At 41.8% G+C, this 19,902-nt stretch overlaps 1 protein-coding gene and 1 pseudogene across 1 annotated transcript; both read right to left on the bottom strand.

Moving 5' to 3' along the window:
• Positions 1-6,820: 6,820 nt before the first annotated feature.
• LOC138420068 (large ribosomal subunit protein uL22-like) lies at positions 6,821-7,300 on the bottom strand (annotated as a pseudogene).
• Positions 7,301-9,440: 2,140 nt separating this feature from the next.
• PTH (parathyroid hormone) lies at positions 9,441-18,150 on the bottom strand. Its single transcript, XM_069555486.1, has 3 exons — positions 18,066-18,150; positions 9,821-9,911; positions 9,441-9,702 (listed from the first exon to the last, which is right to left on the bottom strand). The coding sequence occupies exons 1-3, from the start codon at positions 18,148-18,150 to the stop codon at positions 9,441-9,443; spliced, it is 438 nt and encodes a 145-aa protein (XP_069411587.1).
• Positions 18,151-19,902: the final 1,752 nt, after the last annotated feature.

Genomic DNA, 19,902 nt, shown 5'->3' with positions numbered 1-19,902 from the left:
TTTAGAAAAGAACTCAAACTCCGTGTAACTACTGAATAGTAAAATAGAGATTTACAAAGAAGAATATGTGTGTGTGTGTGCATAAAGTATGCAGGAACAGGCAGATACATCAATACAACAATAAATACATAGAATTCAAAAACAAACCGATGTTGGACTTTCCTGGTGGTCCATTTGTTAAGAATGCACCTGCCAATGCAGGGAACATGGATTCGATCACTGGTCCCGGAAGATTCCACATGCCACTGGGCAGCTGAGCCTGTGCAACACAACTACTGAGCCCGCATGTCCTAGAGCTCATGTTCCACAACAAGAGAAGCCACAACACAAGAAGCCCATGCAACTAAAGAAAGCCCATGTGCAGCAACAAAGACCCACTGCAGCTATAAATAAATAAATACACATATCTTTAATAAATAAATAAAGAAACCTCTGTTAGCCAAGTCAACAATATGGTGGAATAGAAAGTCCTAGCCCTTGGTTCCTCACAGAAACACTGATTTAGCAGTAGTATATGAAGCAAAGTATCTTTATGAGAAGTCTAGGATCCAGTTAAGAAGTTGCAGTACCCTGGCTTAGTTGCTCAGTTGTGTCCAACTCTCTACTACCCTATGGACTGCAGCCTGCCAGGCTTCTCTGTCCAAAGGGATTCTCCAGACAAGAATACTGGTGTGGGTTGCCATACCTTCCTCCAGAGTATCTTCCCAACTCAGGGATCAAACCCAGGTCTTCCGCACTGCAGGCAGATTCTTTTCCAGTTGAACCACCAAAGAAGCCCTCAGTACCCAAGAGAAGCACAAAATCAATAACAGCTGTATTGAAATGTGCCCATGGCAGAAAAAACTAGAAAAAGACCAGATCCCTGTTTGACATTCTGCAAACAGAATTTATGCCTTACCTGCCTTAGGCACTTGGAGAGGGGTAATCAGGACAGCCTGTTCTCTTGACTCCAGTGTCTGGACATCTCCAGGATCCAGAGAATCCAGACCAACATGGCCTTGAGGAAACTGATGACTGAGATCAAAGCGGTGATGCCTGTGCTAAGATTCTATGTGAGAATGACTCTAAATCTGGCTATAAACAGTAACTTCCTCTTATTCTCTTAATGACTTGCAGAGCATTGAAGGAGGTAGTTTCAGACAAGACCACCAGCGGATGCCAAAACATATATTTCTGCTGCTTGTGTCCTGCGGTTGTTCTGCTTCACTTCTGGCTGTCATTATTAGGAGGCGGAAGTTGAATAAATGCTGAAATTGTCTGTGGTTGTTTGCAGGGAATCTGCATATCATGAATGACCTTATCAGGTCTGGGATTCTGAGTTGTGAGCCCCAGGCAGAGACATTAAGTCACTGCCAGTACAGAAACCAGGACTATTCTCCATGTGAGCTCAAACTTAAAGATGAGGATTTTTCTGGATTGGAACCTGAAAGCCATTTTATTCTTCAATGCCTCTGATGGTTCTCATTTATACATCTTCGCAAATATGTCTTATCTTGGAGCCTCCTGTACCCACCCTTTTCCCCTGGGATCCCAAGACAGGAAGAAAACATGTAACCTGTGAAGATTTGTGCCAAGAAAGCTGCAAATATTAAAATTTGGCCATAGTCCTTTCAAAGAGATATGTGATCTCTTATCCCAAAAGAAAAGTGTATAGCATCAAACTAATGGATCATATGCCCCCAAGCTCTTTTGATATTACTGTGAGTTTACATGATTGAGAAAATTATCTTTTTTTTTTTAACAGAAAATGAAGCCTTAGGATAAGAATTGCTAAAACAAAAAATTGATTTTAAAACCTAAGTCTAAATACTGGGCTTTGTCTGGGATGAAGTTGAACTAAACCCAAGAGGCTCATAGTTTAAGGTGTTGACCTAAAATAAATAAACTGTTAGTCATTTCTCCAGCAAAAAAAAAGAAAGAATTACAGTTCAGGATCTGCAACCATGGTGAGCAACATATAAGTCTTCACACAGCAAGGGAAGGAGAACCCTTTCACAGAAGGGAAATGGAAGTTGGGAGAGCTATAATAAACAGTCCAGAACTTTTCATTGGCCAAGTAGTTAGCAGGAGAGAAAAGATCTGCCCGTTGGGCCCTGCTTTGGAACCAGGGCATTAGAGCTCCCCCTTCTGGTCTCCTGATGATTTGATGTTTCTGTTTATTAATTTTTTTTTTCATATTTTCCTCTTTTAATCTTGATCTCTCTTTGAAAAAATCACTGATCAAGGGTCAGGTTTTCTGATTTTATCAGCTCCCTGTCCCTCAATGTCAGGAAAGACTTTTCCTGAGTATAGTGTCTCACCTCAGAAAAAGTACACAAATTGGAAACCTATTGAAGTCACATTTGAGTAACAAAGAATGTAAGTGAGAGAACTTTCAGGCACTTTTTCTCTGAAGTTTATATAGTATCAAGATATTAGGCATTGGAGATCACCTGAAGCATTATGTCATCATCAAGTTTGGCAGACAGACTTCCAACAGGCATGGTCCAGATAGCTTTGGGAAACTATCTTATCAAAAGTTGTCTGCTTCAGTTCTAGGAATCTTTACTTTCAGATCACTAGATAATGTGCAGGTCTGGCCAGTGCTTTCTTTAGACGTGTCACATGAATCTCCAAGTCTTTTCCCTGGAGTTTGGTAGCACAAAGATTGGTTTTGCAGTATCTGATAGGGGCCTTTCCAGCAAGGTTAAAGAGGGTCTTCGTGGAGGTGCCTTTTCCAATAGACAAAATCTCCAGTTGGCAAAGTATGATGCTTAAGGTCTTCCTCTTCCAGGAATGCGTGGTGAAAAGAATGCTCTGTGATTATTGTAATAGAAGCAACTAGATCTTTGCAATATTGGAGTATCTTTCCTTTCATCAGTGGTGGGTCAAAAGAGGCAGGAGCCAAATGCATTGGGCATCCTGCGACTGTCCCAAAGGGTGAGATTTGATGTGTTCCAAAAAGGGTGGATCTGAGATTTAGGACCACCAGGAATGCTTTTGGCCAAGGTCTTTGGAGGACCTCTACAAATTTTGTCAGTTGAATTGGGAGTGAGGGTGGCATGTGGAATCTTAGTTCCCCAACCAGGGATTAAACTCATCCCCCACTGCGGTGGAAGCCTGGAGTCTTAACCACTGGACTACCAGAGAAGTCCCTGTCAATTGAATCTTAATAACACTGTGTACATTAAACCAAATGAGAGGATTGAACACAATGAAGCTGTTACAAAACCAGCCAAACAGAGCAGACTGGTAGAAGTACCTGACCAATAAAATGGTTCCTTGATTACTATGAAGTTCAAGAGCAGTTTCCTAGGTAGGGATAATCCTATCCAAAAGGACTTTAGCCACAGAACAGGCAGTAGTCCATCAGTCCAGTGTGAAAAACATATAGACCATTACTAAAACATGTATATCCATGAGATGGAGGAAGCTATATTAAATCCATTGGCCAGAACTCAAATGGTCCATTAGGCAGTTTAAAATGTCTAAGAGCTACAAACAGACTTTCCTGGGTTGTATTTAGAGCAAGTGGGACAAGTAGGGTAGGGACTTTTTTGTAGCTTTGTTAATGTTTCTTCACCAACAATGATGCATGAATGCTATCATTTTGTGAATAGAGCAATCGTTTAATGCATGTATAGTGGTTAGCAGTGGGAATTTTAGAGTTTCTGGCAGGACTAGGATGTTATTTGGTTTGAATCAGAGATTTCTCTTTTTTTTTCAAACCAAAAACTGTGTATTTTCAATCTTGTTTTTTCTTTTCTGAGGCCAACTATTGGGCTTCTCTAGTCAGTTGCCTAATCTGACAATATTTGGGGAAATATCCCTCTGGATCGTGACAGAGATTTGATTTCTCTTGGTTCCTTTAAGGGCAGCATTTCTTATGGAAATGTCAGCAAAGTGATTTTCCTTAGCTTCCAGAGAGTCAAGTTTAGAATGCCCTGGAATCTTAATAGTAGCTAAAGTGGCAGGTAAAAGTATTACATCCAACAATTCCTGAACAAAGGGACCATTTAACATTTCATATCTACTAGAAGTACGGAAGCCATGTTGCTTTCAAAACATTCCAAAGCTATGAGCTATTCTGAGAGTATATCTGTTATCAGTATACATATTAGAAGTTTTGCCCTTGACTAAAGCACAAGCCTGGGTAACAGTGTACAATTCAGGCTGTTGGGCCAAAGTCTAGGTCTAGACTCATTAGTATCAAAAGGAGTTGCAATAGACTACGCAGCGCAATGTTTGCCACTGTCATCTTTTGAATAAGAACCATCAGTGAACCATGAGAAACCAGTGTTACATAGAGGAATTGCCTGTAGATTGTCACCAGGAGTCAGGAGGTGACCCATCAGTGTTAAGCAGTCATGAGGGATGTCATTGGTGGTGGAGAGAAGAGTCCTAGGATCAAAGGTTGTTGTTGTGCAGTTGCTAAGTCATGGTCCACTCTTTGTGACCCCATTGACTGTAGCCTGCCAGACTCCTCTATCCATGGAATTTTCCAGGCAAGAATACTGGAGTGGGTTGCCACTGCCTACTCTAGGGAATCTTCCTGACTCAGGCATCAAATTTGCATCTCTTGTCTCTCCTGCATTGGCAGGCGGATTCTATAAACAATAAATGCTGGAGAGAGTGTGGAGAAAAAGGAACTAGGACATGGAAGCAACCTAGATGTCCATCAACAGATGAATGGATAAAGAAGTTGTAGATAAAGATACATATATTCCATATATAATGGAATATTACTCAGCCATAAAAAGGAACACATTTGAGTCAATTCGGATGAGGTAGATGAAACTAGAGCCCATTATACAGAGTAAAGTAAGTCAGAAAGAGAAAAACAAATATTGTTTATTAATGCATATATATGGAATCTAGAAAGATGGTACTGATGAACCTATTTTCAGGGCAACAGTGGAAATGCAGACGTAGAAAACAGACTTGTGGACACAAAGGGGAAGGAGAGGGTGGGATGAATGGAGCAATTTTTTGATGATGACCCTTCTGACCAGTGTGAGGTGATGTCTCATTGTAGTTTTGATTTGCATTTCTCTAATGATGAGCGATGTTGAGCATCTTTTCATGTGTTTATTACCATCTGTATGTCTTCTTTGGAGAAATGTCTGTTTAGGTCTTCTGGCAGGTGAATTCTTTACCACTACACCACTGGGGAAGCCCAACTAAATACCAAACCTGGGTTTGGGCAAACTGCATTCTTTCCTTGGCAACTGTATGCCCCTTTAAAGCTGAAAGCTTTAGCCTATTCCTGTGAAGAGGCTTGAGAAGGAGAGCAAACAGATTTCATTCACATGTTACAACAAAATAGAACTTCTAGGGAACTTTTTATCACCTGGATAAGTCTTCAACATTTGTGAGCAATAGGTAAGTCCTAAGGCGTTATTGTCCATGTGAATTGTTTTCCAAGTGAAGTAAAGAAGGTGTTGACTAGTTTTATAGGCTGAACTACTGAAGAATGCACTGAATAAATCAATCACAGTAAAGAAACCACTTCCATTGGGAATGGATATTAGCAGTGTATGAGGTTTAGGAACAGAAGTGTGTTGGGACAACAAAGCTGTTTATTAGTCAAAGGTCCTGGATAAGCACCCACCCTGTAAAAGACATTAAAGTGAAGTGAAAGTCACTCAGTCGTGTCCAACTCTTTGCTACCCAATGGACTATACAGTCCATGGAATTCTCCAGGCCAGAATACTTGGAGTGGGTGCCTTTCCCTTCTCTAGGGTATCTTCCCAACCCAGAGATCAAACCCAGGTCTCTTGCATTGCAGGTGGATTCTTTACCACCTGAGCCACAAGGAAAGTCCAAGAACACTGGAGTGGGTAGCCTATCTCTTATCCAGTGGATCTTCCCAACCCAGGAATTGAACCAGGGTCTCCTGCATTGAAAGCGATTCTATACCAACTGAGCTATCAAGGGGTTATTTAATTCACCTGGTTGGTTACTTTAATGACAACTGTCAAGTTCTAGAATTATTTATCCTTTATCCTTCTGGAAGAAAGAAATTCCAGCATGATACTTCTCTAAGAAATCTAAGCCTGATATGTGAATGGGGTTGAGGCAATAAGAAGAAAAGGTAGTATACTTCTCAAAGGGCCAAACAAAAGGAAACAGGTTTGGAGACAGGCACCTCTTGAGGCTGAATAGTGATCCCCCCCTATTTGAACTGATTTAGTACTTTGAGGCAGGTGCTGTTTTATACTAGTGAAGTTGAGCAGCAGAGAGTGTGGTTCTGATGTCAGTTAGGACTGGAAGAAATTTATACCCAATCTGGAGAAACATTTCTCCTAGCAGATTAAGATGGATTAAGATTAAGATTAAGAAAGCTCCTGTAGTTTCTCAGAGCCCCACCAACAAGGACTGGGAGGATGTTGGAAAGACTTGTCAGAAGGCCAAAAGTGCCTGAAACACTTGAATGTATGGTGCTGTCGTTTAGTTGCTGTGTTAGCCCATCAGGCTCCTCTGTCAGTGGGATTTCCCAGGCAAGAATACTGGAGCAGGCTACCTTTTCCTTCTCCAGGGAATCTTCCCTATTCAGGGATCAAAACCATATCTCCTGTATCTCCTGCATTGCAGGTAGATTCTTTACCACTGTGTCACCTGGAAAGTCTTTTCCCAGTGTTCTAGTTCTTTGCAATAATAGAAACTAGAAGGGTTTTGTTTACAGAGTCTTTGTTTGCTGGATTTGAAGATGAAAAATTAATCTTAATTTTGCTTTGTTTGTTTTGGGGTTTTTTGGCCATTCCACATGGCTTGTAGTACTTTAGTTCCCTCGCTAGGGATCTAACCCAGGCCATAGCACTGAAAGCCCTGAGTCTTTTTTTTTTTTTTAACTTTTATTTGCATTTATTTTTTGCGGCATTTATTCCCGGGCCATAAGTTTTTGTTTCTTCAGTTTCTTCTGGGATATCTTTTTCTTCTGTGCAATCTCCTCTTCTGGTTTAGGAACAATCTGTTCTTTTTCAGTAAGGATCATCTCAATGTGGCAGGGAGAGCTCATGTAGGGGTTGATCCGACCGTGAACTCTGTAAGTCCTGCGCCGCATCTTGGGGGCTTTGTTCACTTGGATGTGCTCAATGACCAGAGAATCTACATCTAAGCCCTTAAGTTCAGCATTACTCTCTGCATTTTTGAGCATGTGTAGTAAAAATTCAGCACTCTTTTTGGGCCATCGACCCTGAGTCCAGCCCCACTGTTTGGCCTGTGCACACCTGCCAACTCCACCGTTGGAATGCCGGAATGGCACACACTGCTTCTTTAACGTGACATCCTTCAGGTACTTGGTGGCTTTTCAGATATGCATACCCGTTATGGCCTGGGCAGTTTCACGAGTGTTCTTAAAGTGTACATGAAGATTTGAACCTCTTGATTTGCATGATTTTGTGGGGTTTTCTGGGTCAAGTGAATAGCGCACCGTTTTTAGGAGTCACCTCAGGCCACTTACCGGAAAAGGAAGCAGCCCTGAGTCTTAAACACTGGACTACCAGGGAATTCCCTCCCTAGTGGTATTTCTTTTAGGTGAATCATCTAGAGTGCAAGAGAGCAAGTTTATCAGATTAAGTAAGTCTGGAGTGGACATAGTTTCCCATTCCATCCTGATCCTTTTTACTAGATAGGAAAGATTCTAGTTCAACTCCTTAATAAACATAAAGTTAAAGCTACCCAGGTGGAATATGGAACAAACATCTGAAGGAAGACCAGAATTTTCTTTAAAGTAATCTGAAGTCAATTGTAATAGTCATGAACAGATTCATCAGATATTTTGTGCAAACCTAAAGTTTGCTGCAATCAACAGGCTTTGGAAAAGCCCTAGGAATTGCTCCATGAAGTTACTCAGCAACTGTCCAAGCCTGATCTTTTAACGAATTAGCAGCTGGTCTTCCAGTTGCAATTCTAGAGACCTTTCAGGATATTTCCAATTGGGAATTTTCTTTCTTTTCTTTTTTTTTAACAAAAACCTTTATTTTTCAGGAATCTGAGTAGTCTTCTGCTTTACATGCCCTGTTTCTTGGGGCTCATTTCCAAGGGCGGACAACCCGAAATAGCCTTAAGTGCACTCTTCTACCCACCACAGCCTTGACTTCCCAAGGTTGCTAATCCGGATTCTTATTCCTCTTTCTCATCCGCTCCTCCTCCTCTTCCTTCTCCTTTTCCAATTAGCAATTTTCACAGTGCTGGGTGGGCCTGGCCTTTACCAGCAAGCATATGAACTAAGTCAGAGAAACAAGATTGCCAAGTTTGAAAAACTATATTTAATTCCTCAGCAAATCTGTGAAGATCTTCAGTTACTTTGGGAAAATCTTTGACTATGGCTTATAATTCACCTTTAGTCCAGGGAATATAAGAAATTCAGGGTTTAGCCGTTGGGTCCTCAGAAGGCTTAATTTTAAGAGGACAGGTTCTGATAAATTCAGAGGAAAAGGGACTGGGGAGTGTTTTAAAGAAATAGGACAGTTCAGTGAGAGAATTAATATGGGGGAGCTGAGGGTGTAGAGAAGGTGTGGGTAGTACAGAAGGGAAGGTGAAGCCTGATCATAAGGAGCCAAAAGGAGGAGCATGAGGCTTCTGAAGTCACTTTATCTTTCCTTAGTTGCTTGTTTGCTTCAGTTCATCTTAAAATCCTACATTGTAAAGAGGCAATTTTAGGGTGCTGGTGATATTCGGAGGCTTCAAAATACCAATCAAAATAGGCATTTCATTCAGTTTTGGAAATCTTAGCGCTATAGTAATCCAAATTGGTTTTAAGAAGATTGAGTTTGGGGATTTCAAAAGTTCCCCATAACGACCATTGATATTCTAAATTGTCTTTGGTAAAGTCAGTTCACTTTATTAAAAATGCATGTGAGGAAGGACAAATGAACAGCTATATCCTTTTAAATACAAAAATTCTATTCTATTGCAATTTGGCTTCCAGTCTAGGGATATGCTCAGTGGCTTTGTGTATAGGCAAATGCTTTCGCCATGTTTCTGACCACTTTCTGCCTCTCCTTGCCAAGCATTTCAATTCCTTTCCTGAAGTGAAGAGGACAATAGTGTCAAGCTAGTAATGATTCAGGGAGCTGGTACTTTGATAAGATTAAAAGGATAATTTCAAAATATCAGAACGTGAAACATATGGTTAAAAAAACATTTTGTGTTGTTGTTCTTAGTCACGATCAATTTTAACATATTGGTGTTACTCATAACCAAAAGATATTTTTATAACAAATGAGAAATACTTAACTTCATTTATTTGGAATCAATAGAAATAGAATTATTAAAAGAGCTCTTAGATGAATAAAGTAGAATCAAAATACTCAATTAAAATTGTAGGTATCACAGCTAGCAATAAAGGTTGGTCATAGAAATATTGGCACTTAATCTTAATAGCAGGTGAATACATTATCAGCATGTAATATTGTTGCCTTATTCTGTCTAGAACAGTGATCTGATCATATCTGTTTTCACTGGAGTTTAGCTTTAATTAATACATCCACATCAGCTTTGTCTGCTTCTCCAAGACTTTTTTGATGGCTCTCAACCAGGACATTGTCTTCCTTTTTTCGAGGTCTCAGGGAACTACCATTTCTGTAAGGTACAGAAGTTTCAAGGGAAACAAAGTTGTGCACATCCTGTAGCTTTTTCCACAGCCATTCCACTCTTTCCATGGAGCGCAGATGTTTGCCCAGGTTATGCATATACTGTATTTCACTCACAGCTCTCTTCCTGGAGGGAACAGAATCAGAGAGGATCACTCCATTAGTTCCCCTCTTCCAAATCATAAAGCCAACCTTAAAAATCGATTCCCCTGACCTCACCATGCAGAATAGGCTATAGTACTTACTTAACAGACTTCCCATCTGATCTTGCAAGAAAACAGATGGCAAACATGACAATCATTACCTTAACCATGTCTTTTGCAGACATCATATTAACTAAAAAAGAAAAAGAAAAATGGAGGTATTTAAAAATACTTTTAATATTCCAAACTGTACAATTAAGTTTATAGTAGTTTATATTTATAACCATACAAGTTTGCACAGAGTGTGACAGTGACTAATTGGCTTCTTTTTTGTGAGAGACTTTTGGAATCAGTCTCTTTATTTTACAGTTTATATAAGTATATATTATATATATATATGTACATATATATATATATACACATAATTACTATATACTATGAAGAAGGAATTCATAGGGCCTGGACTCCATCTTATGCCTGTTCATGCTGATCATGCTCAGCCACCTTTCCAATGGACTCTGAACTCTGTGTTTAGTGCCTATGAAAACAACAACAGAAGGATAAGACCCCCTCAAGACAGGGGAACCTTGAAGATCGTATCTAGATTACTCATCACCTAAGAGAAAATATACACTAGTCAGCCCTTCCTCCAGGTAGGCCATAAATTTTTCTGGGTCTATCGGAGTGTAACCTTCGGTTTATTGATTATTGGCTGTTTGTTTGAGCACGTAACACGTGAATGATAGGTTATTGGGATTGTATTTTCCTTGGTTTATGTAAGTCTCAAGGAATTTGGAGTGGGTTCAGACACATACACATGGGGTATAAAAGATTTTCACAAATGCTGGTTGAGGTCCTTGGCTAAGAGGAGACTCTGCCCTGGGCCCGCCAGTGTAATAAATTGCACTCCACTATCTGCATTGTCCTTCTGAGTGAGTCTGTTTCCTGGAATGCTTGGCTATAACATTTGGTGCGTTGGCTGGGAAACTCCTCACTTTGAGGAGACAGGTCTCATTTGAGGCCACCCCGAGGCTTTGTGGCTTCAGTCTCCTAGAGGGGGGAAGGCGCCTCGCCCCTCTGGAAGAATTTAGCCTTTCAACGCCAGGTTTCTTCGCTTTGGCAGGTAGTGAATGTGGCAGCAAGGGAACTGAGCGCTCAGATGAGGATGAACCCACCCGGCAGGGTGGAAAAGGGGGCCTGATCACCCCCCTGGGAGGGACTAGAAGGGGCACGGACCCACAGGGACCTGGAATAGGCAGGCAGCAGCGATTGCTTGGTACACAGGTCAACGAGCGTGCTACGGTTTAGGAAGGTAATTTGTGAAGGTCATTTAGGAGGTATGTCCACGCCATCTCAGGGAATATTACCACCAGCAATTGCCAGGGGATTTTTAGGATAGGAAACTCATCCTTGTATGCTCATATTCTGCCCTCCCCCAGGAGGTATCCCGTCTGCTGTGAAATTCTTGACCCCCTCTGAATTGTTAGGCTAGAAGGAAGGGGATACACAAGTGAGTATGAATTGGCTTTCCCAGAGATGGCCTGGGACATGGTATATTTAACCCATCTGTGTTTTCATCTGCACCTGATCAAGCCCACCAAGGCAGAACGGACTTTAAGGGAGAAACAGTCTTGGACCACGTGGTATTCCGATTTGGCCATGCTGACCGGCAGGTGAAGGCACACCGATCCCCCTTCTCCCTCTGGGATCTGGCAGGTAAGGCTCTTCTCACCCCAATTAGGAAGGAGGCAGAATGGCAATTTAAGTGTCATTGAGTGGAAATATCAGAAGTACAGAGGGTACTGAGAACTTCGTAGACAGAATGGAAAGGAAAATTAGAAGAAGGTCCGAGAAGGTAAGCAAGATTGGAGGAAGTGAATCTAAGGCAACTGTATTGATGTGCATGATTAAAAATTTTGAGAAGGGATTAGGAGGAGACTGTGGGGTGAAGATGAAGCCTAACAGCCTCCACATACTCTGTGAGGTCGAATGGCCCCCTATGGGAGTAGGATGGCCCCCAGAGAACACCATGAACTTAACAATAGTGGAAGCAGTCTATACAGTCGTCACAGGAGGGCCAGGGCACCTGGATCGATATCCATATATTGACTCACGGCTAGGGTGAGCTCAAGACCCTCCTGCTTGGACAAGGTTCTGTATCCAGAAGGGAAAGGGGAAAACATTAATAGCACAAAAATTGACTGATGATAAAAAAGGAAATTCTACAGGATTTGGACGGGACGACCTGACCCCTCCCCCATACTGGATAATGATGCTCCTGCCTCAGTGCTCCACCAGGATTGGAGGCGGGCTTAATGCCCAGTCCAGGGTCAGGTGAAGTCCTGCAGCAGCCGCTGCTCCTCTGCCAGCTCTTCCCAAGGTCGTAGAGCTGCCACCTCAGCAGGCTCCAATCCCAGTGACAGAGCCTCTGGCCAGCACTTCCAGGATCTGGCTCCAGCCGGACCGCCCAAGCTATACCTGTCTCTCCCGGTGAGTACTGACAAGAAGGGAAGGGAGACATTGGAATTAAGCAGAGACTGTGCTCTACCAGAGAGCTGGAGGGAATGGAAGAGAACAGACAAGAGATCTGCAATGCTAGCTGCTGGTCTGGGAAAGTCTATCTCGGGCCCTCCGGAAAACCTCCTCTGCCCCAGGGACAGGACAGTCCTTCAGCCGGTCCCAACGGAGGCCCTGGGCCCCATTACAGCCAAACCAGTGTGCCTGGTGCCAAGCTTTTGGCCACTGGGAGAATAAATGCCCTAAGGCAAGAAAGGAAGAGGAAGCTCCCACAGTTGTGAGGCTTGCTGACTTGGAAATTAAATAGGGCTGCCAGGGCTCAGAGATATCAGGTCCCCGAGAGCCCATGGTAACCTTAAAAGTGGGGGACCAAAACATTGACTTCATGGTGGATACAGGAGCAGAACTGTAGGTAGTAACAAAATTTGTGGCACCACTGTCCAAAAAGACTACCGCTGCAACTGGGGTATGGGGAGAAGACATGATTAAATCATTTTGCCAGCCCAGAAAATGTCAGATGGTGGGGCGCACCAAGTGATTCATGAATTCCTCTACATTCCTGAGTGCCCAGTACCCCTGCTGGGAAGAGACTTGCTCTCCAAACTAGGAGCACAAGTGACTTTCTCCCCTAAGGAGAGGCCCACCTTCTGGATGGACTATGACTTATTTGCTCTCTCTCTCAATACCACCCCAAGATGAGTGGAGGTTGCATGAGCCTCCGATGGAAGAACCAGGTGGGCCAGAAGAGCCTGAGAGAGAGCTAACTCAATTATTCCCTGAGGTCTGAGTGAAAGACAAACCCCGCTCCCCACCCAGGCTGGCTAGACATCAAGCCCCAGTGATAACAGAACTCAAACCAGGCACCATCCTGGTTAGAAAGCACCAGTACCTGCTACCGATAGAGGCCTGGACCAGCATACTGCCCCATATCAATAGATTGAAACAAGCGAGCACTCTAGTAGAGTGCCAGTCGGCTAGGAATACAGCGATCCTGCCAGTCAAAAAGGAAGGAGGGCAGGACTATAGGCCTGTACAGGATCTCGGGCTAGTCAACCAGGCTACTGTGACTTCACACCCCCCTGTTCCAAACCCCTATACCTTTTAGCCTCCTCCCGCCGAGTACTAAAGTTTATACTCGCTAGATCTCAAGGATGCCTTCTGCGTACACCTCGCCCCAGTGTCACAGCCCATCTTTGCCTTTGAATGGAGGATCCAGTCGGGGGCACCAAGCAACAGCTCATCTGGACTCCCCCACAAGGGTTTAAGAACCCCCCAGCCATCTTTGGGGAAGCCTTGGCTTCTGACCTGAACTCATTCCATCCGGAAGACTATGGATGTTGGCTCCTACGTTACGGGGATGACCTGCTGCTGGCCGCCGAAACCAAGGAAAAATGCTGGAAAGGGAAAAAAGCACTGCTCCAGCTGCTGATGGAAGCAGGTTGCTGGGTGTTGAAGAAGGAGGCACAGATCTGCAAGGAGGAGGTAAGGTATCTGGGGTTTGTTTTAAAGAAGGACACAAGGGTCCAGACCCTAGTTGGGTCCTATCTGCTGATGGCACTAGCCTGATAAAACAAGGACAACGGCTGTCAGGTTAGCCAAAGCGGAAGGGCCATTAAGACTGAAAAGTGATGGTGGGAATTGCCAAGTGGCAAATTATTGGTACCAGAGGAGCTGGCACACAATCTGGTAAGCCAAACACACCAAGCGACCCACCTAGGCCATGCTGCCTGCTCACAGGTTAATGCTGCCTCTTGGGTATTCAGACAAAAACCTCTGGGTATTTAGCAGAAAGGCACGCTGCCCTTTGAACACCTGGGAGTGGACTTCACTGAAATGAAACCTCACTGACACTACTGATGTCCGTTACCTGCTGATCATGGTATGTATGGTCTCGGGATGGGTAGAAGCTTTTCCTACCTGGACTGAAAGAGAATCAGAAGTAGCCCGGTGCCTGCTTAGGGAAATAGTTCCCAAATTTGGACTTCCTACTAGCATTGGTTCAGACAGTGACCTGGCTTTTGTAGCTGATTTAGTACAACAAGTAAGCAAAACTTTAAACATCAAATGGAAACTGCACACTGCATATGGGCCCAGAGTTCTGAGATGGTGGAATGAACCAACTGGACATTAAAGAGACTCTCCAAGTGGATCACAGAGACTGACTGCTCCTGGGTGGACTTGCTTCCGACGGCTCTGCTCAGACTCAGGATGACCCCACAGTCCCAAGGCTATTCTCCATATGAAATTGTAATAGGAGGCCCCCTCCCATAATAAAACAGGTATCAACCAATTTGCCTCAGGTAAGGGGGAATAGGATTTCACAGCAGATGGAACTGGGTAAGGTAATAAATTGGGTAACTAAGTTTGTACAAGAGAGGGTGCCGTTCCCCCTCGGGAACAGATTCATGAGTTTATGCTTGGTGACCAAGTATGGGTCAAAGGTTGGAAACATGATTTACTAGCCCTTTGGTGAAAGTGCCCTTATGTTATTCTAACTACCCCTACTGCAGTTAAAGTTGCAGGTATTGTCCCTTGGATCAATCATATGAGGGTGAAGAGAACATACCACGCAGACCCAAAAAACACTGAATGGACTGCACAGTCCGCTGACCCTCGAGAGACTAAGACCATCCTTAAGAAGAAGGAAAAGAAGATCCTGGAGGAGCCCCTTCAGGATGAAGCCACACGATCAACTCCTGCTGCTTGGCCTCATCAATGTGATTTTGAATTTAACTTCCGTTTCAACTCAGGACAATGTTTTCATCTCATGGGCACATTCCCACGCAGACTTCCACACTCCCAGCTGCTGGGTGTGTAGGGCTGTGCCTCTGTCAGTGACGGATGGACTTCCTTGGTGGGTGTCACCGCTCTGCCAGGGAGATTTTAAGCCACTCTGCTCTTTTCTGGGATGACAAAAAGAGGCCTTCCTCTCTTTTGTCAATAACCTCTCCTTGCTCTTTTGATGTAAGACCTACAGTCAATAGACTCAGGTCATGGGGTTACATTCGATATAAATGCCAGTGTAACAAAAGCCTAACCTACTTGTAAATCTACCCCGGTAGCCCTGGTAAATCTACCTTATTTACATGCAAGATGGACAAGATCCATGTTTCAATGATATGAGTATATTGCTGCCTTATTCGTATCCTCTATAGGGACAACAGATATCAATGATTAAAGCAGAGGCCTTGACTAACTTCACACAACAGGCCCTCCTAGATAGAACAAAAGCCATCCAAGCCTTAAATGAAGAGCAAATCCAAATGAGAAAAGCGGTGATTCATAATAGCATGGCTTTGGACATACTCACAGCTGCTCAAGGAGGGACCTGTGCCATAATTAAGATTGAATGTTGTGTATACATTCCTGACTTATCTGGCAATGTATTGGCTGCTTTAGATGACATGAAAAACCAGGAAAAAGCAATGTCAAATGAAAACATTCCTTTCTGGACTTCGGTTCTATCTTGGGTGAAGGGTGGAAAACTATATTTACCACTGTTATAGTTGTCTTGATAAGTTCTGCTTTGTGGACCCTGAATTTTACAATGTGTTATGAACTTAGTAACCTGAAGGTTGATGTCATTCTCCCAAATTGGCGGTCAGAGAGCCAGGGTGCAATATATCCCTATGAATGTGCTCATAATGTGAGTTAAGAGCATCAAGACGGGGGAATGAAGAAGGAATTCATAGGGCCTGGACTCCATCTTAGGCCTGTTCATGCTGATCATGCTCGGCCACCTTTCCAATGGGCTCTGAACTCTGCGTTTAGTGCCTATGAAAACAACAACAGAAGGATAAGACCCCCTCCAGACAGGGGAACCTTGAAGATCGTATCTAGGTTACTCATCGCCTAAGAGAAAACATACACTAATCACCCCTTCCTCCAGGCAGGCCATAAATTTTTCTGTGTCTATCAGAGTGTAACCTCAGATTTATTGATTATTGGCTAATTGTTTGACTGTTTGATCACATGAGCACATAGTATGTGAATGATGGGTTATTGGGATTGTATTTTCCTTGGTTTATGTAAGTCTCAAGGAATTTGGAGTGGTGGATTCAGACACGTACACATGGGGTATAACAGATTTTCACAAATGCTGGTCGGGGTCCTTGGCTAAAAGGAGACTCTGCCTTGGCCCCACCAGTGTAATAAACTGCACTCCACTACCTGCATTGTCCTTCTGAGTGAGTTTGTTTCCTGGAACGTGTGGCTACAACAATTATATATATACACATAATTAGTATATAGTAAGTATAACCCAATTGGCTTAGAAATGAGACAGATGAGTTTTACTTTCTTAGGTATCTTTTTGAGAGTTCTTGTGCAAGTTATATGAATTTTAAGCTACGTGAAGGATCAAAAAGTTCACTGTTTAGAATTTCCTCCCACATTTTGTGTTAATTATGACTAAATGCTTCTAATTTGCTTGAAAATGGCTACTTCTCTTAATTAGGTAAATTGTCAACAGCGTCTGTTTACTTAGCAAATTTCTTTTTCATAAGTAAACTTCCTTTCAATGTCATGATAACTATAAATGCCAAATTAATAGGTTCTCATTTAGAGATTTTTACTAACTTAACACAGAGTTCTCTCTAGCATTAAAAAGAATGTGTCAAAGCATTTAAGCATCATCTAGTTAATTACTTGTTATACAAATTTAGAGCTTTGATTCCATATAAAATGCTTGTCTCTATCTTTTCAGCTCATTTTATTAACAATTTTGTTTGAGTATAATGTTTAGAATTTTGCTCTTTTGCTTTTCATCTTTTTATCGCAAAATAGAAAAGTCTTACCTTAGTCTGCATTTCAACAACTGCAAAAGCTTTCATGATAGAAGTACCTTTTCTTAATACTTGTTGTTCTCCATTTTAACATACACATAGGGTGGCTGTGGGAAACTCCATCATTTAGAAGTAGCATAAGGGCCATTATAACCTACTATATTTGTTTTCACTGTACAATATAAGCTATTGGAGGAGCACCAAATGGATATTCTTCATTTTTGGTTTATATGAGAAAACAATCACTGTAGCCAGAGGACAGGAGTTTGTCCCACCTCTGTCACATACACCTAGTGCCTCTGCCTTTCTTTCCTATTCTTAATTGAGAGGTGAGCTTCTTACAAGAAGGTCATTAGAAACGTGTAAAACATCCTTAAAATTCATGTATAGTTTTCAGATAGAAAACGAGAAAAAGTTTTATGTAAAGGGACCAAATATTCAGCAGTAAAACAGTTTCTCCAACTACAGTACACAGATTGAGCTCTCTGTGAGGATATTATGTGGGAAAAATGGAATTTTAACTCAGAGACATAAATTTACATTGATTATTTAAATCAGGATTATTCATTTCTCACTAGGCTGCTTTATTTCAAAATTTTAACAAGATATCATTAAAGCACATCATGCCAAATTTTAATTATTTCCATGTAATTGCAGATGAGTTAAACAAAATAGCAAGGTCTCTCAAAATACTTTAATCACAAAAGCAAGTGTTTCAACAATATTTTAGTAGCATAAATTTATTTTTTATTGTGGCATTTTAATATTAAATATAATTCAAACCCTCCCTTAACATTTTACTTTTAACAAACAGCATGATATTAGTAGGAAATGGCACACATTAAATGACTACTTGATTGTAAGAAAATAACTCATGGAAACTTAAAAGAGAAAATAAAAATTACTCACCACCTGTTTTAGGACACGATCTTCTTTCAAACGTATTAGCAGCTGATGCCTTCTCAAAGTTGAGTAAACCTGAGAAAGCTGATAAATTGAGCTGTAGACCCTTCAATGTGACTTTTATATATATAAGTCTTCCACACACTGAGAAGCTTTTTTATTGTTACAGATGACGTCACTCCCAATTCTCTGAATTTTAACTATAGGATCAGAGAGCAGCACTCCCATGGGGCGGTGCTCATTCTTCTTAAATTTTAGATAACTGGATATTAAAAGCAAAACAGCGTGGGCTGGGAAAAGTGTTTATGCAAAGATTTCTAACAAATGGTAAATTGTAATTCTGATTGGATTAATGACTCTATATTCCAAAAAGTAATTCTAAAGTAATTCTAAAAGAAATCAACCTTGAATATTCATTGGAAGGACTGATACTGATGCTGAATCTCCAATACTTTTGCTGCCTGATTCGAAGAGCCAACTCACTGGAAAGGACCCTGATGCTGAGAAAGAGAGCAAAAGGAGAAGGAAGTGGCAGAGAATAAGATGATTAGATAGCATCACAGACTCAATGGACATGAATCTGAGGAAACTCTGGGAGGCAGTGAAAGACGGGGGAGCCTAGTGTGCTGCAGTCCATGGGGTTGTAAAGAGTTGGACATGAACTAGCAACTGAGCAACAGCAACAAAAATTTTTTAAAAAGTCAGATTTCAAAAATTTATGGTTAAGTCATCATCTTATTGCAGGCTTCCCTCGTAGCTCAGTTGGTAAAGAATCTGCCTGCAATGCAGGAGACCTGGGTTTGATTCCTGGGTCGGGGAGATCCCCAGAGAAGGAAATGGCAACCCACTCCAGTATTCTTGCCTGGAGAATCCCATGAACAGAGGAGCCTGGCAAGCTACAGTCCATGGGGTCACAAGAGTTGGGCACAACTTAGCAACTAAACCACCACCACGTCATTTTATTGTATTTGAAAGTGAAATTGAAAATAAGTATATTTCTTACAGCCATAACATTGGCACAATTATTATGAGGATATAATGAATCATATTACATTATGCTTACTTTACAAGCCATATTGGACCAGTCTGTATCATTCCTGATCTTGTTTCAAAAAAATATGTATAGTGCTTTTCTTAAAGGAAGTGTTAAAAATATCTTGAGAATATGCTCTCAGTACATAATTTTAAAGGCTTCAAAAGTAAAACTATTTTAAAATTCATTTACCTTATATTTTTATCCCTTTTAATTTTCAATAAAAACACTTGAAAAGCAGTAACTGTATCCCAGACCCACTGCAGTGTTCTTGCTTGGGAAATCCAGTGGACAGAGGAGCCTGGCAGGATACAGTCCGTGGAGTGGCAAACAATCGGACATGACTGTGCAAATAAGCAACAATAGCCATATGCAAGACCTTCCATATATTATCCAACTAAGTCTTCATACCAATCCTTTAAAGTAAATACTGTTATTAGCTCCATTTTCATTTGAGGAAACTACTGGGGTTGGAGAGTGGAGAAGATAGAATTCAACAGTCTTTATGACTCCAGAGCTATTTTGATTCTTATTACCTCAGTTTCCCCTTAGAAATGTAGCCCAAATTGAGAAAGTAGCACTGATGTATACATACTGCCGTGTAGAATAGCCAGCTAGGGGGAAGCTGCTATGTGGCCCAGGGAGTGCAGCTCAGCTCTGGGATAATCTAGAGGGGTGGGATGGAGCGGGTGGCTCAGGATGGAGGAGATATATGTATACTTATAGCTGATTCACATTGTTGTACAGCAGAAACTAACACAACATTGTAAAGCAATTATCCTCCAATTAAAAATAAAACATAAAAAAAGTATATAGGCCTTCTTTGAACCCCAGTCTTCTTCACTCTCATTTGCCCAACCCTTTGCAGCCTCTTTGCACAGGAACTGGGTCTTGTTTCTCATGTTCTCCACCTGTTGATGGAGGACCTGCTCTAAAAACCTATGGAG

Source organism: Ovis canadensis, chromosome 15 (assembly GCF_042477335.2).
Source record: "Ovis canadensis isolate MfBH-ARS-UI-01 breed Bighorn chromosome 15, ARS-UI_OviCan_v2, whole genome shotgun sequence".
Taxonomy (NCBI): Eukaryota; Metazoa; Chordata; class Mammalia; order Artiodactyla; family Bovidae; genus Ovis; species Ovis canadensis.
Note: the sequence above shows the minus strand (reverse complement) of the source record. Positions and strands in the feature narration are given on the sequence as shown.

What these genes read in the sequence shown, in the direction of transcription:
- PTH (XM_069555486.1), bottom strand. Translation starts at nt 18,150, where the DNA reads ATGGGAGTGCTGCTCTCTGATCCTATAGTTAAAATTCAGAGAATTGGG. An exon ending in CAATAAAAAAGCTTCTCAGT is followed by an intron (nt 9,912 to 18,065) that starts GTGTGGAAGACT and finishes TTTCTTTTTTAG; the next exon opens with TTAATATGATGTCTGCAAAA. An exon ending in TCAGATGGGAAGTCTGTTAA is followed by an intron (nt 9,703 to 9,820) that starts GTAAGTACTATA and finishes TGTTCCCTCCAG; the next exon opens with GAAGAGAGCTGTGAGTGAAA.